The sequence below is a fragment of the Perna viridis genome, chromosome 3, assembly GCF_037379345.1.
Source record: "Perna viridis isolate PV_CMFRI_1.1 ecotype Kerala chromosome 3, ASM3737934v1, whole genome shotgun sequence".
Taxonomy (NCBI): Eukaryota; Metazoa; Mollusca; class Bivalvia; order Mytilida; family Mytilidae; genus Perna; species Perna viridis.
The window spans coordinates 1,058,644-1,082,776 of record NC_142447.1 but is presented as its reverse complement, the minus strand read 5'-3'; the positions used below and the strand labels follow the sequence as shown (position 1 = coordinate 1,082,776).

The 24,133-nt window shown below is 34.3% G+C and overlaps 2 protein-coding genes across 6 annotated transcripts; both read right to left on the bottom strand.

Moving 5' to 3' along the window:
• Nucleotides 1–606: 606 nt before the first annotated feature.
• LOC148620574 (myosin regulatory light chain A, smooth adductor muscle-like) lies at nt 607–8,540 on the bottom strand. 5 transcript variants are annotated; one of them, XM_088574241.1, is made up of 8 exons: nt 8,434–8,540; nt 5,938–5,965; nt 5,306–5,541; nt 3,976–4,051; nt 3,391–3,492; nt 2,365–2,443; nt 1,958–2,006; nt 607–1,605 (listed from the first exon to the last, which is right to left on the bottom strand). In XM_088574241.1, the coding sequence occupies exons 3-8, from the start codon at nt 5,405–5,407 to the stop codon at nt 1,510–1,512; spliced, it is 504 nt and encodes a 167-aa protein (XP_088430367.1). In that variant the 5' UTR covers nt 5,408–5,541; nt 5,938–5,965; nt 8,434–8,540; the 3' UTR covers nt 607–1,509. The 5 variants fall into 5 exon arrangements, with proteins under 5 accessions (XP_088430367.1, XP_088430368.1, XP_088430365.1 ...); XM_088574242.1 differs by having other exon boundaries at nt 5,461–5,541; XM_088574239.1 differs by having other exon boundaries at nt 5,306–5,386.
• A 4,246-nt stretch (nt 8,541–12,786) lies between these two features.
• On the bottom strand, nt 12,787–23,263 carry LOC148620573 (uncharacterized). Its single transcript, XM_088573859.1, has 7 exons — nt 23,198–23,263; nt 18,158–18,257; nt 16,545–16,724; nt 15,972–16,378; nt 15,238–15,343; nt 13,823–13,908; nt 12,787–13,237 (listed from the first exon to the last, which is right to left on the bottom strand). The coding sequence occupies exons 1-7, from the start codon at nt 23,261–23,263 to the stop codon at nt 13,208–13,210; spliced, it is 975 nt and encodes a 324-aa protein (XP_088429985.1). The 3' UTR covers nt 12,787–13,207.
• Between the last annotated feature and the right edge of the window lie 870 nt (nt 23,264–24,133).

Sequence of the window (24,133 nt, the reverse complement as noted above, 5' to 3'; positions counted from 1 at the left end):
ATAGTATTCGTGATTTTTTGTCTCAGATAATGTTCCCATTACATTGCCATTGGAAAGAGGACAAAACAGACAAACTAATCAATGGTATTCATCGTCATAATTTTGATTTCATTGTGTACATTATTTTTTCCCGTACAAATTACAATGTATAAAACTTGTAATGTTTTCCCTTTTCTATAGTTAACGCAGATTCTGTTTTTTTTATTCGTTGTAGAAAATTCCTTTTATCGTTTGTTTGTTTGTATGTTGGTTTGTTTTTATAGGGATGGCTAAAACTTAAAAAAAAACACGATGTGATATATTATAGGGTGCTAGTTTTCTCGCTTTCTTCTGCATTGTGTATTTCTGTCACGATGAAGTTTTCATAAGTTATATATATGTAGCCTTTTGTTTGGTTCTCTAGCTACATTTAGTAAACTTGTCATTGTAAAAACGAAGAGCATTTAACAAAAACAGAACAAAGTGAAATTTCCGTTTTTTGCAAACACTTTCACGAAGCAAAAAATGGAGAAGAAAGTAAAAAAGAATTATTTTTCAAATACAGAATGAGGACAACAAAACGAGTTCCAAAGGTCTAGAATGGGCGAAATAATAGTAAGAGATTCGTACCCTGTGCACAGAGGAATTTTATTTCTTTATACATGTAAGTAGGTTACAGAAAACACTCCACTCAGATGTTCTTGGTTACCATAGATACTGGTAGAATATCACAACTTTTACCAAATAGCCTCGCAATGGTAAAATGTGTATCAAACGACAGACACACAACTAACCAATGAAAAGTTGATAAAAGTATAGTAGCTATGGAACCAGCAGTAGTGCAAGTACTTGTCTACTGACAGACGACTCTTGACAGACATCACTCATCCGCTCAGATTAGTATCCCCGGGGATAAATTATCGCCATGAAAATGACAGGTCATTTTATACAAATCATGTTCACATTAAATAAATAAAAATCACAAAGAAAGGGAATAATTTGTTATAGATTACAAGCCACCCACCCCTAGGCAATGATAGAAGATCGAATATATTGGAGAAAAATAATTTTGTTGCCTTGATCTAATCAGAGGCTACACGTGTGTGCAGCAGACGATCAATACGTGAGCTATATTTGGTGCAGGCATCGTATTACCGGATCATCCCAAGCCAACAGAATAGGTAGCTAAGAGGCTGATTACGATGTTGATGTAATCATCTGATGTTATTTCGCCTCCATGGTAACGCTGTAGCGCTTCCCGATAAATGAGGCCCGGTAGGGAGAGCTAACAGACGTACAAAAAGAAAAAAATGGAATGGTTTCTCTCTTTGGCTTGAAATGTTCCTGTTATGAGGTTTAGAGTTTTAAAAACGGATATATAAAATTCAACCTTTCTCACAGCACTTATATAAATAAATACTACAAAAAATTATATACTTTCACTTTCAATAAATAAATATGTCCAGACAAAGTTTCGTAAATTTTACATATCCGCCAATGGTTAATGAGTTCTTATATCACATGACTCGTTTAATCCTCCACGTTGCTTCCCTTGATAATGGCTGTGAATTTGTTATAATCGAATTTTCCTCCTTCAATTGGTGCCTCTTTAAATGTCTGTCTCATCTGAAAAATAAAAAAAATATATTAAAATGCCTATTTCCAATCCATTTTGGGTAGCAGGTGTGAAAGTTGAAAGATGAAGGTGAGAAAAAGGGGGCAAAAAGTGTAAACGGTCAATCCTGACACCAGCAGAAACTATGAGCATGGAACAGTTGCACCAACAGGATTTTCTAGAATCTTTACCTTAAGATCGTAAATGACAAAAAAAATCAAGTATAAGAATTTCATCTTTTTCATAAAATAAAGCCTGCTTTAGATGATGTTTCAAAATTTAAAAGTGAAAAATATACATTATAGGTATTTGAGATGCCTAACAAAGATTTTAAAAAAAATCGATCTTTTAACTTAATTTTACCTCGTCTTGTGTGAAGTTGTCTCCCATGTTCTGTAGTAAATCTTTAATGCTGGAAGAAAAATAGACAAATGGAAATTACATGTATGCATGCAGACAGAAAGTAAACGGTCAGAAAAGTAAAGTTGACTAATGATAGATGGTGTTGAAAAGTAAAGTACAATTTGTTGCAGTAATTTTCTATACGCTCGTATATAAATCTAATATTCGCACGTGACTAATTGTTATGTTATCCAGCTAAATCGTAAATCAAAGGTGTAGGTGTTTACTTAGTAAAACAGATATATAATGGTATCTGTAGTGATGTTTTATCATAAACGAGGCAGCCAGATTGTCTTATATGGAAAAAAATCAATTATGAGTAAGTACAGTAAGACATTCGAGTACAGCATAATAAAAAAAATACTAACTAGGCCTCTGGTAAATATCCCTTTCCTGCGTCATCGAACATAGAGAAGGCATTTTGGATTGTGTTCTCGGGGTCGGTACCTGTAAGAGAAATGGTCAGTTATAAATACTAATGCAATTCATGGTTTACAGCATATTTTTGACTCTCATTATGATGAAGGATTCATAGTAAATCCAGCCCAATCTGAAGTTATCGTAAATTCTCTAAAGAAACCGAAACTTAAATAGCATTTAATAATACAATCAGTACTGCATCTGAATTTTTCATTCTAACAAGTGGTTTTATCCTTTTTTCACGTTTTTGAGGTAGTAAAAAAAAGACTACAACGAATAAGAAATAAGGTCAAATGATAAGTACTACGCCTTCTTCTTCACTAAGGTAAAGTTGTCGTTTTAAAGCTTTCATTTTCCTGCCTTTTTCAGTATTGAACCGCGCCGTTCCTTGTAAATTATTACAGTGACATAGAGCTTATCAACTTCGAGTAGGGTTATTGCCACAAATGTCAGTAAACTACATTGAAGAAGTATTAATTACTTTCCGTTTGTACTTTTTATGTCATTTGTTCTTCGCTTGTTGCCGTTTTGGTATTTTCGGCGTAGTTTTGTCCATTGACTTCCCCTGTCCAAGGACCCCCTAGTTTATACGTACAGCATTCTTATTTCTATTTAATCGAGTAGTACACACTATTTCAAGAAGAGACCGTTAGAAGTTACTATTAGTTAAACCGGTCTCAACTAAACCCTGACAACCGAACCTATTCAAAGGTTTAAAAGGTGTTCGGTTTGGACAGTTTCACTGTTTTAGGGTTTTGAACGTCCATGACTACCCTTTCAAGTCTTGCACAGACAGATATATTTTAGACAGAGAAGTAGACAAGGAAAAATCAATGTGAAAGCTTTTCGAAGCACAGAAAAGGCTGAGAGATTTATTTTTATTGGTTTTCATTGCAAGCATGTTGAAGCCTTTGCTTCTTGATATACACTGTAGCTACGCCAATACTTGTGGAGGGCATTTAACAAAAACTTACCACTGAGTTTTTCACTGAAAAGTGAAAGGAACATTGTGAAATTCAATGGTCCAGGAGCTTCTGCCAACATTTCTTTCATTACGCTATCTTGAGGAACAGCACCTGCAATAAATATTTACCACATAAAAATATTGTAGGATAAAGCAGGAAGTCATTTACAACGTAATTATACGAAAGTTTAATGCATCATTCAGTATCAAGGGGTCAAAGGTTGCACAACTATCAACTCTGAAATTAAAAAAAAAAATTAAAAAAAGGTTCTGACTATAATTTACCATTTTGCCGAATTTTTGCCCAATTTAACAAAATTCTCCAATAAAAGAAGAGTGGTTCCAACCCCTAAAACCATTCCGCCATTGAAAACTACTACACAGTAATAAAAAACGTAATGGCAAAAAAAAAAACACCAAAAAAAAAAACGGTAGATTCAAACCTATGACCTGATAATTTGGTTAACTATAGACCAACTCAAAACTCACCTTACGTTGGGTACTCTCCAGAATTCAGACCTCTTAGAACAAATATTGATTGAGAGTTTTTAGGCTAAATGAATATTTCAATGGGCTATAGTGTTTCTTAACTTACCAAGTGATGAGTACATTTCCCTGAGATCGCCGACATCAATAAATCCATCTCTGTTTTGATCGATCATGGTAAATGCCTGTGATACAAAATATAGATATCTTTATTGAGACCAACAGGCTTCGATCATTTAAGCCGGTATTTAATCAAATTCGACATCGAAGTACCTTATAATAAAAAGCTACTTGGTTCCCATATAGAAATTTCACGATAGCATTGGAATGAAAAAAAGGCGAAAAGTTCAAGATCAGTTTATAATCAGATACCGATTTCTTTATAGAAAATTCAAACGAATAAAATAATTCATTAAACTTTTAAATTTTTTGTTTAATAATTTGACGTTACATTTGCACATGTTAATTTGTTAAAAGTGAATAACGATACCACATTACATGTCCGAACGAAAATGTTAAATTTCTTCATAAATCTGACAGATTAGACGGGCAAGGGTTCTCTGGTCTATCAGTAGGTAAAAAAGGTTCTTTGTTAATCGAAACCGAAGTTTACCTTCCATATTCAAGGGTTTTTTTTTTAAAGTAAGCAGATTTCAATTTAAGCCATGACTTATTCAGTCCACCGCACACATCATGCCTTTTACAACAATTTGTTCATGCAGGATTAACACCGTGAAAGAAACATTAAGTCGCTATTCTTTCTGATTTTAGAAAATGTTTTCGTTCAAAATGAAATTTCATGCAAATGGCAAGATATAATTTACGTAATTAGTTCATGAAACGCGTAATATTGCGACAATTAGTCTTTTTAAAATATATTAGCTTAATTTGATTGAAAACAAACATTTTAGACTTAGCAGGGTAATGAAACTTCAGAAGTAATAGCGACTCCATGAAAATATAACGAATTACTTATACTTCAAAGAATAAATCTTAAAAACCAACAGAAGTAAAAGAAAAGAATTCCATATTCTAGATCTACTTTGACTAAATGCTAATACTGCACACTTTACTACCCAAACATAGGAAAGCTTTAGAGAGAGTTAATCGAAACTTTATATACACGAATTCGGATTTGTTCTTCGGTGCAATACTTGGTGAAGTGTTTTAGAATAAAAAGAAAATGTTATCTGGTGTCTTTGGTTTCTTTCACTTGGGTCCACTTCAACTAACGAGAGTCAGCAAAGGGAGATAATTTGTAAGAATCGTTAGACGGAAACTGAAAAAAAATCATCACATGCCCTGGAATAAATGAGGTGAAAAACGTTAGTGTTTGGTAAAAATTGTTTTGAACGCTGCGCACCCATGCCAAACGTTTGTTTATTTAAAACATCAAAGGACTTTGGCAGTGCGCATGCTCTTGGGCATGCGTTCCACACCTCTTTCATTTCTTGAATTTGTTTCTGATTAAACTTGGTTAAAACGCTGGAAGTAGCTGCTCTAGCTTTCTGTGCTTGGGCCTGAAAATAAAGAGAAACCATACATCTAATTAGCTACGTCTAAACTCTACTTTTCTACATCGTGATACTTTTACCTCTTTCATCTCTTGCATAACTTTTTTCGGCAGTTTCGCAAAAACATTGGAGGTGGCTCTTTCTGCTGGAGTTTTCTTGTCCTGTTTTGAATAGAATAGTGTGGTACGTAAACTTGGAACTAGTATAAAACTATATACTCTTCCAAGAAAAGACTATTGATCTAACTGGAAATTGATCATTCGGGTGGTGTAATGTACATATGCTACATGACATGCTATCGAAAACAAGGGAGACTACCCTGCTACAACATACAGAATTTGTAAAACGCTTTAAAAATTCTCTTCGAATAGAAGATAAATATCTTACATGTACCTACAGGTACAATACAAACATAATGATCGACTTATCAATAAGTAATATAAGATATCAATGTTTAAAAATTGGTTCTGAATATACAAAAAGTTAAATACAATATATGACTATTTTTCTATAGTATTATTTGAATACATATCATGCCGATTAACACAATAACTTACATCATCTTCTTTTCCAGACATGTTGGTTCTGAAATAAGAAAAAGAAACGTTCTTGCCAAGCGTTTATAAGCTAAGTAAAAGGGGGAGGGTTGAGTGAGTGAAATAGACTTGTTCGGAAAACTACTTTGAAATGGCTTGTTGCTTGTTTACAATAATATGTCCTAACGTAAGTTATTGTAGCCGAATATTGGGATGATTTTGATTTACAAAAATATTTGTTTAGTAAGTAGTAACTTATGAAGTTAATCCTGTTTTTGTTGTCAATGCTAATCTTGATTAGTAAAAAGTAAACAATGTATTTATGTCGCTACTGATCGTTCTCAGTAGCAAATACCTTTTCCAATTAAGGCTAATCTTTTCGGAAATCAGTATGCCTTGGACTAAACGGAGGAGCTAAAAAGTGTGAACATGTGCATTATTTCCGAAAGAGGAGTATAAATTCAAAATCCGTTGTACATGCTGATGATACCGTCCTATAGGTTATATGAGAAACATAAACCAGTCTATTCCGGTCCTTTTATTGTCAATGTCATCGATAATTTAAATGACCACTGTTGAACTTAACTATAAATATGTCAAACGAACAAATACAAAAAAACATGTATTTTATATAGTAATTCAAGATTATTTCAGTTCATTTGTGTTCGAATAGTGAAAACAAGTTATACAAGGAGAGGAGACATTAAAATAAAATAAGGGATGTGATTTATGCAAGCATTGCCTAGCGGGGTATGCTTAGTATTGTCCCTTTCTATAATAGTGAAGATGTCTGGCGTATAAGACTATGGCTTCTAAAATTATGATGGTTAAGTTAAGGTAATGTTCAGTAGTAATCTCCAATAAATCATAATCAAGTTCAATAGGTCAGAGAAAGTTGGTTTATGAAGAATAGATTCTTCCAGTAACATCTTACGGTAATTCTTCAAAGCTTAGAATCTAAATAACTCAATACAAGTCTTTGGTAGACAACAGTGCTTTACTTTTGTGTCTATATACTTTTTTCTTTCAAGTTGCAGATGAATGAAGTAATGTTTCACGAATGTCGAAATTAAAGACTTTGCTCCAAGTCTTCCATGTAATCATCAAAGAATTATCAAACTATAAAAATCAAAAGACTTACTATTGGAATGTGTATGTATCCGTCAGAAGTCGTCACCACTGAGTGAAACTACACAGGCGTATGTGCATTTATATACCGCATAAGCACCACATGCCAAGTCAGGGGTACCCAATGGGTAATATGGTGTAATGTTTCTCCCACATGTGTTTGGGATCAAAAACAACATGTGGTCCCCATTAATTAACGACACCAAATCAGGCAATCACTAATACTAACATGTACGACTATATTGATCACCTGGTGTGACTGACCAGTTATTCGATTTATCTATAATCTATGTTTCATCGCATGAAAATCGTGACTCGGCATAATCCTGTTTGATATTTTTTAAGGCTGTTTGCAGATACGAACATCGGATCGGCGAAAAACACAAAAATAATTTTACGATTTAAAGATTTACTTCATTGGTTATAAAAACCCACACTTCATATGCACATGTACTTACAAAAATTAAAATTTATGACCTACTTAATTACATTGGCTCTGGCAAAGTTTTGAAACGTAAGAAGAAGGACATTTTTGTCTGTTATATATCTTAAGTATTATTTTATTTGTTTCCATATTTGGGTTCTATTCTGGGAACTCGATTCCTTTTCCGCGTGAATACCCAGTGTATGTACACATTTATAATAACACTTTGTATGTCTCACACAGTCGGATAATTTTATCTGTTTTATATCTGTTGAGTTATTAGAACGGTTATTTTTGCGATAGTGCTACACACTTTGCCAAACAAGTTGTTACCATGACAACTGATTTACTGCCAAATTCTTTGATGACTGAACAGCTATGTGCTGATAAACTGATTATGAAATAGAGAAAAGTAGGTAGAAATTTCCAGTGTTACATACTTCATGTAAATGTTTTTTAAGGCGACATTTGCACTGCACTGAAAATTAAGCTCATGTTATAAAATCAGTAAAGTATTTGGTACATGTATATAGTGTCGAATACAAGTAATGGTACAGGCTAAGAAGTTTCTATTTCATAGAAATGTAGTTGAAGCTGCAAATCCGAAATTTATTAGTGTTGAAAATACCCAAATACAGGCTTTCTTCTATGCCATGCTGACAACCGATGTTGGATGCCAATTTAGATCAATTAGCACCCGCCATTATCAGCTCAAGTAATTTGGTAATAAAATTAAGGATTACAGGCTATCTTCTTTACAATCAGAGTTGGTCCGATCAGGTAAATAATGCTCATGAAATCATTCGTTCATTTCTTAAGCATATACATACATGTATATCAATGTACATGTACCTGTATCATTTAGCCATACATACTGCTATAGAAACGGCAACAAGTTGCCATTGGTAAAAATAAATAAATTTGTCACAAAAATGCATAAAAAGTATGGTAATTAAAATACTTACCTTTAAAAGTTTATAAGCCTTTTCAAATAACAAATAAAATCCGGGCCAAGTGACCTTCAACAACCGCTCCTCACACAACCGGGCTTCTACAAGGGCGCTACGAAAGTGAAAAGCTCCTAGCTCTAGATTTATCGCATACCATACGTGATGACGTCACATGCACTACACCAAAGATGGCCGATCGGGTAGCGCGCACACTTTCGTGATTGACGGATCAGATTTCTAATAGAAAATCTTGTTTGTGTATAGGGAGTGATGACAGATACACAACTTTGATTTATTTATGAGGTATTGGAAAACAATTAGCTTTTTGGCACCACTTTGGGATACAAAGTCTGTAGTAGTGAAAAATTATGCATTAACTTTGACTTTGAAATCGTGAGGCGCTGTACGGAAAATGTTTTCTTTAGTTCATTTATTCGCCCTAAATATTATCTTACTGCTCTGTGCTTGTTTTCGTATGACTGATATAACAAATGTCCTACTCTGATAGACAAATTAACAGGAAAGGAGATAAATCTGATTTTAATTGGAAATGCAGAAACATTACCATTTTGAGCCTCCTTTTGAACCTCATTACACAAAATGCAACGATCACATGCTTCCGTCCAAATATGGCAGCGCCTCTTTCTGACAGTATCTATTGTGATTACATGTTATGTGTTCCTATCTTGCCGATGATCTTGTACGTGTAATGTGTACATATTGCTTTACAAATCAGTCGTAATTATCGACGGGATCAGCACTTCTTGGGATGGGGAGGAACAACAGATATGTGTCAGTGATCAAACTGGGGGTCATACTAAGCAATTAGTGGTTATGCATATCGATAACTTAATATTCTCGAGTACTGTTGTCATGGTACAGGAAAACCAAGTGGCGGACGGTTGCTGGAAGCATTAAAAATCCTTTTACTCAATTTCTGATGATTAGAGTTTTTTGTATTACGATTCATTTCATTGTGAAGGCAGAACATATAATCGGGTACATCGTCAAATGTAGGGACTGTAATATTATTCTGTCAGATTACCCCCCCCCCCAGATTTTCCTTGATTATAAACAGTTTCTAATTTAAGAAAAAAAAAAAACGATATCCAGATGATATTGAGAAATATACTGTTTCTGTGGTATGGTGGATTTTTATCAATATCATCAATATTTCTTCTCCACTGTTTTTACTTCAAACTGATTTACCAACTTTGCCCAGTTACAATTTTGAAAGCATGTTTATACTGGAAACAACAGAAATAGATGAGGGAAGTTAAGTGCGATATATGAAATCTGATTAAACCGGTCAGTTCTATTGGAAAATGCAAGACTAGACCATTTGAGTTGTTTTTTACTTCCCAGGTTTTGCCTTGATATGTCATTTGTTATACGAACCTTTCTTCTTTTGAATATAGCCTGGATTTATGTCTGTCAGTTCAGTAGTTTTGTTATTACTCTTTAATTAACAGAGAAAGTTATAAAACTCCCGATTTTAAACTTTTACCCCAAAAAATATCATGAATAAAAATAAACGAATTAAGTGTTGTTGGTATTATTTTTGACTCGACGGCAAAGACAACCGGAAGGGCGATATTTATATTTAAAATGAATTGATTAATGAATAAATATCAGAACAATAATAAAGAGGTGAGATCGTGATCCAGCGAGGTGAGACGTTGACAAGGAGGGGCCGTAAATTATAGAGCGGTGTATCCCTTACGGAAAATTTGTTCCGCTATACTTCAAAATTTTATGTTTTTATTTTATATTGATTAACCACGAAATTGTCTTTATTAACTTAATTTTGGTTTCATTTTGGTCTTACCATTGTTTTGCTTTTGTCTTTTATCATTATTATTTTATGTTAGTTTTGAAAGCTCTTTGGCAGACCTTAATATGAATACCACCGTTTTGAAACAAATGCACTAAATATATGAAGTTCACATTTAGAAGAATACGTCATTTTCAATTGAAATTTTCACCCCGTTACTTATTAAAATATCAAAAAAATTAAAACAGTGTTGATTACAATACAAACGTTATACGTGTAGTCATAAAAAAAGTGTAAAATGTAATAATTTTATTTATTATTATAACGATTCTTAAAAGTCTTTCGGCTTACATTTTGTTTAATCTATACCGGATGCTCCACGGCTTTCAAATAATAATCTTGTTTACATATGACTGTGAGCATGCGGATTTAATTACCGCGATAAGCTGAGTAAGTGCGTTTCATTCATTCCCTAGGGTAAATTATAATTCGGCTGATTATTTGCTAATTATCGTGGGATGTGACGAAACAACGGAGTGGCGTAATGAGCGTGTGACGTATCATGTACAGAAAGATAACTGTTTACTTTCAATATAATCTTCACAAGAACTACAACAATCTGATAGTGTAATAATCCGTCACTGCGTGGCGCTGCCGCAACACTGTATCGCAGTAGTTCCTGTCCAAATATATATTATACTTCCATGCTTACAGAACCCGGGTTACAGTAAGTAAAGTCCATCACGATTCTATTAATATTCTTTCCGAACGGGAATCGGGATGTTTATCCCGCCACACTAAGTGGCGAGGTGTTACGTGCCTCCGTCTGTCCGCTACCGCGGCTTAAAAAAATAAGTTCTTTAAGAAGATATAAAAGGAACTTTTTCAAACAGCGTATACTTGCAATACAGATCAAGTTTGAATTCCAATTCGATTGGATTATTTACACTTAAATTATGGTCATTTTAAGTTGTTTGTACCCCCAAAATATTTTGTAACGAGGCGAGGTTTCATTTAATGCCCCATTAGATGCCCTGTTTTTTTTTGTAATAATTTTCTAATAAACAAAAAGAAGGTTTCTTAAGCTTATTTAATATCATGCAAAAATACGTTATTTTTACACCAAGCCATGTCAAATTATGAAAATGATCAATGTGTTTTTAATGAAATTACAAGTATGTCCAACTGCCACATATTTAGTTCGGCAGTGGATCGGACACTTAACCAATCCTCACAAACAAGCCAAAATTGTAAAATCACCAAATTATAATAATAATAATAAAAAAATACCATTTAGATAAGGGAAAAATCGTCCGGTCTAACATTCATAGCTGTTAATTAACATATTATGGCAATGCGAAACTTTACCGAGCGACGGATGTATCGCATCAGAGTGTGTCTTGATGCCATTATATGATACAGGGATATGTTGAAAAGTAGATGTTTTAAGTGATAATCTGGATAGTTGGTCGTTTTAATTCAATAAAACTTGTAACAGTGAAAGATCAGGACAACGATCGTCTGCATGCCATCATAATTTTCTTTTTTGTAACTGTTTACGTGTAATGGAAGAAGAAACTATTTTTTCAAGGCCGAGAAAGAAGAAAAAGATAGAGACGTGTGTACCTACACCCACGAATATTGGCAATTCATAAAACATAAAATGCAAGTTGTATAGATACATGTAGTTCTGTTTTTGCAGAGTACATAGTTTACGATGAATGGCAATTGGTTGGCCTGCCAAAGAATTATATGTATTATTGGATAAAGTTCAAGATCAATTATACAATTTGATTGTTCCCCTTACGCTTTGTAGTAGGCAGTTGGATATAATTAAGAACCAATTAGTTCGTCTCTCATACATGTACATTACTATGTATGGTGTCAAACAGTTATTTTTTAGATAATTTCTATGTCAGCAGAATGTCCATTAAATATGTACATATATTTACATGTTTGCTGGTACCCCTCGGCAACAGACAGATGTGACATTGTAATACACTGTATCGTTGTGCAATGTACATTTTATGTGTTTGTTCATCCTTCTATAGCAAACAGATAAATTATGCTAATTTCAGCTATAATCTGCAAATATACATGTATTTACTATAATTTCTTTTAAAGTCCCAAGTTTTTTTTAAAAAATATTAACCTTTTTATTTACATTATTTTCTAAAACGCTTCAACTTCCACATCTGATAAAAATAATTTTCCCTCTTTGTTTCAGATTTCCTATTAAATGTGTTCCCCATGAAGTTCAGTTACGTCAGCGGATCAAGAAATTCGGAAAGGGGCGCTGACTAGCCTAAGAGATGATCCGCTCGAGCGATTTTCAGTGACTTTCTATATTTATGCAACCAAAGTTTCAAGCATAAGAAACCCCTGTACAATAGGATCCACTAATGCCTCTCTATTCAATCACACTGTGGAGGTACGTGGCTAATTAAAAAAGGAGGAAAGAAAGAAAGAAAGAAAAAAAGTCTGCTAGTCTGACTTCTCATACTGGAAAAAAATCATACTACATGTATTCTGGTTGTGTCCACCACGACCAACACTATAATAAGTAGTAATATCAGGTGCGTAGCTGTCGTTAGGCAAAAAGGCTTTTGCCTGCATTTAATTTTGCCATTTTTTTTGTTTTTTTGTTTTGAGATAAAATACATCCAGGAGAGGCATAAATGATGCTCTAAAACGCTATCTTTATGCTATTTCGCCTGAATATATTAGAAACGAAACTATTTTACATTTTATTTTTACAATCAAATGAACACTTTACAATATACACCCAGGAGACACAAACCGTTATATCAAATGAACACTTTACAATACACATCCGAGAGATACAAACCATTATAGTTTATAAAGCTTATTGCTCCAAATCATACACTGATAGCTTATAATAAAACCGTATGGATTTCATACAAGACAGAGCACAGACGTACAAATGTCATTTTAATTCCATTTGTTAGCCTTTTTAAGACTGAATCCATCCATGCGGATTTTATCTCGACGTCTCTATTTTTCAAAACAGTTGTAAAATTCGATCTGGAAAGAAATAATATATAAATGTCAAACAGAATATGAATGTAAAATGAACAAAGTTAGCAATAAATCAACTGTTCAATGAGACCCAACTTAACATGTATGTAACTGTAAATAACTACCAATGTACGATACACTTGTACAAATAGTACCAATCTTCTCCGCACTTTTAACCGCTTCCTGACTTGAAATGTATTACTCCGCTGTGAAAAGCACTATACCCATTACAAATCTCCTCTCCTGACTTCTAACTGCTTCCTGATTTTTTACGTATCACTCCTTTGTAAAAAGCACTATATTCAGTACAAATCTCATCTGCATACATATAAACCACTTCATATCCGCTGTGAAATGCAAAACTGTTTCCGCTGTATTGTACTAATTTGCATAGAGGATTTTGGATTAGCTCTGAGTGTTGCAGAGGTGTAAAGCTTTGAAATTTACAGCGAATGTAGCCTCTGCATAGGATATTAAAGTACTAAATGCAAAACGAACAGCATTGAAATGTTTTTGCATATATACTTTTTGTTCATTATCTATTGCAGTTATTTTTGTGTATGTTTCCTTGCATATGGACCATTCACTTACCAAGTCAACGTAACCTACAAAACCTGTAGCATACTGGGAATCTTTACCTATCTCTAAGGAACATGATGACGACTTGACTGTTGAAACTAAAAACAAACAAAAAAAAAAAACAACAACAAAAACAAAATATTTACACAATGTTCATGCTTACTTCTAATGCAGTTATTTTGGCTGAAAATTGTCATCAAACGCCATGTCAAGAAATTGAGTCCTACTGTTGACTGTTATGTAGTGAAATTCTGATACAATTTATATTTTATTGGCAGTAAAGAATCGTTACATCGTAACCTTAAAGGTTTGTTGCTAAATATAATTTGAATATTGAAAAATAAATCTGTACCATTCGAACCTGACACTTTGGTAACCTTACCAGAATGCGTCCCGAGGAGTGTATGGGGAAGCTGGTCGACTATACGTAGTCATGCCAATTACCAGAATGCGTCCCCGAGGAGTGCATGGGGAAGCTGGTCGACTATACGTAGTCATGCCAATTACCAGAATGCGTCCCGAGGAGTGTATGGGGAAGCTGGTCAACTATACGTAGTCATGCCAATTACCAGAATGCGTCCCCGAGGAGTGTATGGGGAAGCTGGTCGACTATACGTAGTCATGCCAATTACCAGAATGCGTCCCGAGGAGTGTATGGGGAAGCTGGTCAACTATACGTAGTCATGCCAATTACCAGAATGCGTCCCCGAGGAGTGTATGGGGAAGCTGGTCGACTATAAGTAGTCATGCCAATTACCAGAATGCGTCCCCGAGGAGTGTATGGGGAAGCTGGTCGACTATACGTAGTCATGCCAATCAATATTAACTAGTCCAGCTATACTAATAATTGTGTGTGATATAGTCTATAGTCATGCTCAATAAACTTCTGTTTCACGGAACATGAATATTTTGTTCATGTTTTGCTTTTGTTTTTGCATTTCCATCAAACTATTAAATTTTATTAAGCTGTTAAACTTATATACATGTAATATAATACTAGATTTCACCCGTTTTATGTCAATTTGTAGTTTGCGACCTTCAAGTAGAGTTACATGTACAATGATCATGTGACGAAACTTAATGTACAAAACATGTACATTGCCAGAAAATGTCAAATATTTAAAAAAGTGCCGGATCGCAATGATCTCCTGGTCAAGTCTGTCTTCTTTTCGCAGCAAGTTTTAGTGACTGACATTTCCCGGCAATGTTCATGAATTTTGTTTTTCCTACAGTTGTATTTTATAACGAAAAATCAGAAAATTTACGCAGGAGAAAGATGTGTATCATTTTTTGCCATCTGTTGAACGTAGACGTATCACGAAACTATTGAAGCGGTGTTATACAAACAGCAATGGTTTATTCGACAACCTGTAATTGTACATAATATTGAACCTAGTCGAAGGATAGATAGCATATACAATTCTTACTTCCTATATAATCTTGGTCCTTGATTAAATCTGGAAATATTCCAGTGAACATCCTCAATTCTCGGTTTACTCCAGTTATAAACAATAACACCCAGCTACTAAAATCCTGCAATGATTAAATTATTAAAACGACTCCATGTAAAATTTCCTGTTGTTCTTCGCCGGTTGTCGTTACCTTATACTTCGGTCATAACAGAATAAAAGGTGGTTGTTGCCTTTACATCGTGTATGTCAAGCTTTGGTTAGTTCTACAAGTGCTTTGTTATATATATTGGTTAACCCCAAAAACATAAAAAAGCAAAAAATAAACCATTGCAATGATAGAAAAAAAAGTGTCAGTTCCTGAGTCCGAATTTTTCAGGCTTGGAAGCACGATCAGAAAAAAGTATTATTTTCATTCTACTGTAGCATAAGAGCACCTAGGCTCCCGATTTTTAGTGGAGTTCGCGCTGTATGTTTTCGGTGCATGTGTGTTCTTTTTATTCGCTATTGTATGTGTAGTATTCAACTTGTACATTGTCTATTGTCTTTTTTGTAATGCCGGCATTGTTTTGTCCACTGACCCTTCCTTCTTACCTTCGATACTGCTATCGCATAGAATATACCGTAGTCAAGACAAAAACACATTGAGTGAAAATTAGTTTTTGTTGTTGCAGATGATACTTATCTATCTGATTTTACAAAATTATATATTCAAACAATATATACATGTACTACAAGACGAGAATACTTACGACGTTCTTCAGTCTCAGTTCTTTCTTTGTGCCATTTTGCAAAAGAAAAGTTCCGTTAATGGATTTCTGCACGGGGTTTACTGTGACTCCATAATGAGGCTCTCGCCCACTACAGGGACCATCTCCAAATAAGTTATATTCTTTATCCTCATAGGGAAACTTATCAAATAATTTAAAACGAACGATGAATTTGAACTTTTTTGCAAACGTTATGTAACTCATGCGCCATATTGTTATTATCCCATTACCATAGAAAGTTGCGCATGTTTTTCCAGTTCCTCCGGTCATATGAGTAAACCTGACAGCATCTGACACAAAGGCGGCTACACTGTTATCATCCGAGTTTGTTGTGCTATCAAATACGAAGCGGAAGGTCGGGTGGCAGCTGATGGTGGAATCTCCTTCTTCTGCAAAGGAAAATGTCACTAAAGGAATCGGTCGTCTAGAACAAGTACATGCATAAGTTCTTGTAGTCATGAAGGATTAAAAACTTGACCTGGATTTGTCCTTGTCCACACTGGGGCGTTTTAATTTGTTCTTTGCATTTAAAGCATAACTCTTATACGATCCTACCTAATATTCTCTCCTGATTGACTTCAGTGGCCATTCTTGGAATTCTGGACAACATTGGTAGAACACATCTACAGAATAAGGGAGAATACCTGTACCCATCCTCACATTTCCTTAGAATCGCCACTCCGTTTTGATGTATGATGAAATAAGAAGGATCACTGAATGGTTCCTTATTACAAGCTGGAATGAAGAATATATTTTGGGAATGCATTTAAAGGAATTAATTTTTATTGGAAAAAAATAGTTTTTAGTTGTTAAGACATTAGCATAGTAGATAAGTACCAGTTCACATATAATTCAAACACTGCCTATATATGGTAAAAGTGATTCATCGCGTAGAAAAAAAACCCAAATGATGCCTTTTTGGTCTACCTGCATATGCTATATTGACCAAACTTTACGACAAACGTGATGACTTTTCATTCAGAATTGTCAACTTTCCTTTCGTCTGTGGCAACATCCTACGTATGGAGTGTTCATATCATAACTCATACGTTATGCCAAGGCTTACCGAAACTACGCAGACATTTTTTATCGCGCTAAAATTATAACAAATAGGCTTCTAGAACAGGGTTATGTTGCTACAAGATTGAAGTCATCACTACAGAAGTTTTATGGTCGTCATCATGAACTCGTGTATTGTTACGGTGTATCCATCTGCGCCATGAAAACTTATTTGTTCAAGGTTTCATAGTTTTTCTTTCCTCTTTCGTCTTCCCCGGACTTGCTGCTTTGTGTGTATGATTTTAGTTCCATTGTGTTCTTTGCTGTGTATGTCTGTTTTCCAAATCTGGTCTTTGTCCCTGGATTGCATTCTTTTGATTACCGCTATAACCCTGGTTCCATTGATTACTCTATGTATTTTTACGTAGCGATAATCTTTTTTGTGTTCAAATCTTTTTCTTCTTCTTCTTCTTCTTTTTTTTTTAAACTTTACATTCATATCCCACTTAAATCAAACCAAATCAAGAACGATAACTCTTGCTAAGTGCCAATGTCATATACAATCTATATTATTTTTATCTCAAAATGGCAACGTGGTCTGTAACTATTTCTGCATAAGTACATTCCGTGGGCTTTTGTTATGCGTGGATCACAATGCATATCAGATATTTACAATGACTAATTTGTAAATAGGGCAACGTGCTATTATATGGTGAATTGGGATAATGGGGAATGATGTTTGTGTAATGATTGGGTATTCAAGATGTTTAGGATGAGGAATTTCAACTTTGAACTGGGCAATATGGAAAGTTATTTAATAGTTACATATTCATGAGTGTCCGGTTTCATTATGAATTCTCTATATTTCTTTATCAACTCAAATTTTGACCAAACGAATCACTAGAAATTGAAGATTTGAGCAAAACTTAAGGATTTGAAGAAACTATCAGTTTAAGAATATTTTCTGTGTGAAACTAAACACGTTTAATCTTTAGTTGATTTTATTGATGTACATGCACATGATGCAGTTTAAAGTGTAATGATATTTACTTCCAGTACAGGGGATGGGTCATTGGGGATGTCGTATGATATGGTATAAACGGATTTAAAACCATGTGAAATGTGTGCTTTGCAATTTTTTCATTATATTCTTTAATGAATTTATTTACCTATTCTGTCAATAATCAGTGGAACACGAAGTTCTGTTTGACACTCAATCAAGATCAACGTCCAGAACAAACAAATCAAAGTACAGAATACCACGGGAGACTACAAGAAAAAAAAACAATTAAAGTACAGAATACCACGGGAGACTACAAGAAAAAAAACACAATTACAGTACAGAATACCACGGGAGACTACAAGAAAAAAAAACACAATTATAGTACAGAATACCACGGGAGACTACAAGAAAAAAAAACAATTAAAGTACAGAATACCACGGGAGACTACAAGAAAAAAAACACAATTATAGTACAGAATACCACGGGAGACTACAAGAAAAAAAACAATTAAAGTACAGAATACCACGGGAGACTACAAGAAAAAAAAACACAATTAAAGTACAGAATACCACGGGAGACTACAAGAAAAAAAAACACAATTATAGTACAGAATACCACGGGAGACTACAAGAAAAAAAACAATTAAAGTACAGAATACCACGGGAGACTACAAGAAAAAAAAACACAATTAAAGTACAGAATACCACGGGAGACTACAAGAAAAAAAACACAATTAAAGTACAGAATACCACGGGAGACTACAAGAAAAAAAAACAATTAAAGTACAGAATACCACGGGAGACTACAAGAAAAAAAAACAAAGTACAGAATACCACGGGAGACTACAAGAAAAAACAATTAAAGTACAGAATACCACGGGAGACTACAAGAAAAAAAACCAATTAAATTACAGAATACCACGGGAGACTACAAGAAAAAAAACAATTAAAGTACAGAATACCACGGGAGACTACAAGAAAAAAAAACACAATTATAGTACAGAATACCACGGGAGACTACAAGAAAAAAAAACAATTAAAGTACAGAATACCACGGGAGACTACAAGAAAAAAAAAACAAAGTACAGAATACCACGGGAGACTACAAGAAAAAAACAATTAAAGTACAGAATACCACGGGAGACTACAAGAAAAAAAACCAATTAAAGTACAGAATACCACGGGAGACTACAAGAAAAAAACAATTAAAGTACAGAATACCACGGGAGACTACAAGAAAAAAAAACAATTAAAGTACAGAATACCACGGGAGACTACAAGAAAAAAAACAATTAAAGTACAGAATACCACGGGAGACTACAAGAAAAAAAAACAATTAAAGTACAGAATACCACGGGAGACTACAAGAAAAAAAAACAATTACACAAACTGTACAGCCAAAAGTGTCGCACATGAGAATCATATAATTATCATACGTAGCACTTTTGTCTGTGTACAAATGTGTTGCATGCAGTCGTTTTATACAAACAGTGAGGCATAATAACGGAGAAAATGTCCATGAGATAGCGTCAGCAGTGGTAAAATACAAATGGCCGTCCTCTAAGTATAAATTGGATCAAATTATGGATAGCGATTTTAACAGAATTAGTCGCTGGTGATAGTAGTATATAATCCTTTAACGCATTGAAAAAAGGTGTTGCATAAAAATTAACATGCTTATAAAATAAATAACATGTAAACTACTTTTAATGAACAACACTTTAACACGGTGCTTTATATAAGTGTTAATGTATTTTAACGCGGTGTTAATGATAGCGTTTATATAAGGTACTGTCCAAGGTATGCTGTTCTGGTAGATCCTATGACATGGACAGCACATAGTAAATTATTATGTTTTTTATTCCGCTGTAAGGATGTAAGAAAGAACAAGGTTTTATTTATCCGAAGTGGATAACTCAAAATATATTTTCAAAGTTCCCTGACGAAACAGTAAATTATGAGGTCAATGAGTTATTCCCCTTCATTTATAAGTTGGTTGTGCTTTCTGTACTCATTCTTACATGTGCCAATTCAGTAATTAAATTAAAAACCAACATCCATTTACGATCTCTGATTTGCAAAGTACCACCTACAGCCTGGGCCTTCCGTGGGCATTCTTTAAATTGTGCTTATACAGCTGTTGTATATTTTTGTAGTTTGTTCCCCGTTTCTTTCGATTTTAGTAAAGTAAACGAACATTCGTTTTTAGTCACGAGTTTGCGATCATTGATTTGCCATATACCACCCACCGCCTGGGCCTTTCATTGGCACTCTTAAAATTTTGTTTTACAGTGTTGGCGTAGATTTATGTTTAGGTTGTGCCTTATTTTTTGCATTTATTCTCGAGTTTTGTTTAGCCGTGATACATGCTTCATTTCAATTCATGTAGCCATTTTGTTCACGTGTCACAACACGGTCGTATATTCGCTTTAATGAACAATATTGATAAATACAAGCAAAAAGCAAAATAAGAAATTAGAATAAGGACATGATTTAATTCATACCGATGTCAATACTAATATTTTTACTTTGTAATTCATGCATGTTAATGTCCGTGCATGTAAGAATTCTGAAATTACATGACAATGGCTAATCACAACGTAATTGTGTTTTGTTGGGTCTGCGGGCATATGCATATATATTGTACAAGTGTACATATTTTTCAAGACATTGTTTGGTAAGATAGGCATAAAATGAACATAATATCGTATATTTTTTGTATCTCGCAACGCATAATTTTAAAATGCATCAATGCGACAAATACGATAAAATTTTGGTCCACTTTCTAAGCATTCAATTGATCTGTTATTCATCATAGTTTCTTTTGAGTGTTCATTTTAAGAAGCTGCTATTTACAGATGGATATTAAAGGTGGAATACTAATCTAGTATTCATTTTTCCAAAATGAATTAACTGTTATAAAAGGAACAGTCAGCACCTTTTATCAACTGAAATATTATATTTCCGGAACTTATAGAGATAGCTACAGGTAAATTTTCGCATTTGATCGGCAAAGATTGGCACCAATTATATATATGAAATCAAAATTCATGGCGCATTCATTCATCTCCAAGAAAATGATTACCGCAAACGTATGGTGCCCAACTAATTCTCATAGGCACATTTCCTTCAACATTAACAGCTCAGATGCGATTCGCACGTGAAGTATGCAAAATATAATGAATCTATTTATCAAGCATTTAGTTATAAATCAAGCGCAGTTCAAAATCAGATAAAAGATACAGCAGTTAATCTTTACTTTTGTCTCAGAATGAACATACTATAAACTCTCTATAAGTCTTTTTTTCCCTCAAAATTATTACTTACCGTTTTCATTGTATTGTCGTAAAAACCATTATAAAGGTATTATGTCCGAGATGGCAACAAAACAATAAGTAAAATGTGTATTGGTGTATACACTATGTTTTTATTACCAATTATATCCAGGTAATTAATTAGATAAAATCATATTACTACATCCTTTTGTCCCGAACTTTATGGCGGGAAGGAGAAGATCGACAGACGTATACAACATAAGCCGCGGGAGAAATACGAACAACATCGACAAGAATATCAGACTGAGGCACAAAAGGTTGCGACATTTCCAGGCGATGAAGTTTTGTAACATTTTTTTGGAAGCAATAAAGAGGACATTGTCAACAAATGGTTCTTTTGGTGGGTACTGTTCGAAATTGGATACCGCTCGTCAAGAAGGCATCACATAGAAAATTTTAAAATGGGTCAACACATTCATGAAAGCATATGTTTTCATTCCAGGAGATCACCGATTTCAATGTCGATGTTATCGGATTATGTCAAAATGTTTTATAAACCTCTATGTCTATATAATTGATTTATCTAGACATCTACATTTAAAGTCAGAATTTGTAAAAAAAAATAATGAAAATGACGGTTCAACTGGATGACACCTACACGTACTCTATAAACCAACAAATGTTAAAATGAAACCAGTTCAATATTAACCGATCAGTAAAATATTAAACTGAGAGTATGATATAATTAGGTAATGCCTATGAGGTACGACTGTATTTGTACGAACGATTTCGTTATGGCTGATGTCTCGACTATCCTGGTTCCCGGGACTACGTTCCGTGTAAAAGTTACTAGCAACACTCCAGGCGCGGATCTAAGGACGGGTCTGCCATTTTTTGGTACATTTTTTTTTGCATGAAATATTGATTTTTCACAAACACTCCCTCACAATTTTTTTCTCACTTCGCTCGCCATTTACTTTTATTAACGTCTTCCTAACATAAAATCTTTGATCCGTCCCCTGTATTCTTTGTCAAGTGGTTTCAATAATATTAACGTTTTTTAGTGTAAGAGTAATCAAGGGAACCAACGTTATAGCGGTAATCAAAAGAATGTAATCCAGGGACAAAGACCAGACATGGAAAACAGACATACACAACAAAGAACATAAAGTAACTATAATCATACATACAAAGTAACAAAAGTAAATGAGCAACTCGGGCTCCACTAAAAACTGGGAGCATGGACCAGGTGCACCGGTAGGCTCAGCATCCTCTGCTTTTCTAGAAACACCCGCCGAGTTGCTCATAAAAAGTCAAGTCCGGGGTAGACAAACGAGGAAAGGAAAACTATGACCCGTTGAATAAATCAGTTTTCATGGTGCTGATGGATACACCATAACGATCCATGAGTTCATGATGACGACCATGATACTTCTGTAGTGATGACTTCGATCTTGTAGCAACATAACCCTGTTCCAGAAGCCCATTTGTTAGAGTTCTAGCGCGATACAAAAAGTCTGCGTAGTTTCGGCAAGCTCTGGCATAACGTATGAGTTGTGATATGAACACTCCATACGCAGGAGCCGAAGAAAAAAGATGAATTTAGCGAGTACTTTTTTTATCCATCTGTACATCACGAAAATAGCGAAAATGGGTACACCGCGAAAGGTAATACGGTTGCTGTATTCTGGAATTCTCTTCACTATCTAGTTTGTTTTATCGAAACAAAATGCTCTCATATTACTCCATAAAAAGTACACAATACGATTATGTTTACAATTCTTCAGAAAATTCAGGTCATTTATACGTAAACGGACGCAAGTGCTAAATTAATGAATGTGTAGGTTAGATTTACAAAATGTTTGCAGCGTCCATATTCTGTCAATTGTCTACCTGCAGTAAATTTGACTTGCAAATGAAGCAAAACTTACTCTAATATTATACTGAAAGGCAATTTCAAGTACTGGCAGACGTATTTTAACAAGCTGTAGTGACATTTTACTGTGTTTATCACAATTAGCTATCTGAAACCAAACGAATATTTTTTTAGCAAATTAAATGATAGGTAGAATTTCCGGTCGCACGTCACAGTTTATTTTCAGAGAAAACAATTTGTTTAATGGGACATTTTTGATGATGGGTTTCCATTGACTGATTTTGTAAATTGAACGGAAATCAAATTAATTTTAAGTATTTGTGAGAATCAGGCAAAATGGTAATGAGTAATCAAGGGAACCAAGGTTATAGCGGTAATCAAAAGAATGTAATCCAGGACAAAGACCAGACTTGGAAGACAGACATGCACAACAAAGAACATAAAGTAACTAAAATCATAGATACAAAGTAACAAAAGCAAATAAGCAACTCGGACTCCACTAAAAACTGGGAGCATGGATCAGGTGCACCGGTAGGGTAAGCATCCTCTGCTTTTCTAGAAACACCCGCCGAGTTGCTCATAAAAAGTCAAGTCCGGGGTAGAAAAACGAGGGAAGGAAAACTATGACCCGTTGAATAAATCAGTTTTCATGGTGCAGATGGATACACCATAATGATCCACGAGTTCATGATGACGACCATAAAACTTCTGTAGTGATGATTTCAATCTTGTAGCAACATAACATAATACAAAATATGGGTTTCAATTCACTTAAGGATGATTTCTCTATATTAAAAGGCCACTGTCTGATCTCTGCATCGCTGGATTTGTTCAGAAATTTTTCAATAAAATGTTCGAAAAACAAGATTTTTAACAAATTTATCTGCCCTTCAAAAGTTCATTTTCAGTGCATTTCAATGAAAATATAACTCAATTTACCGAAATGATATGAACAATTTTTTCCTATTTCCTTGATTCTGACGGTGCAAAT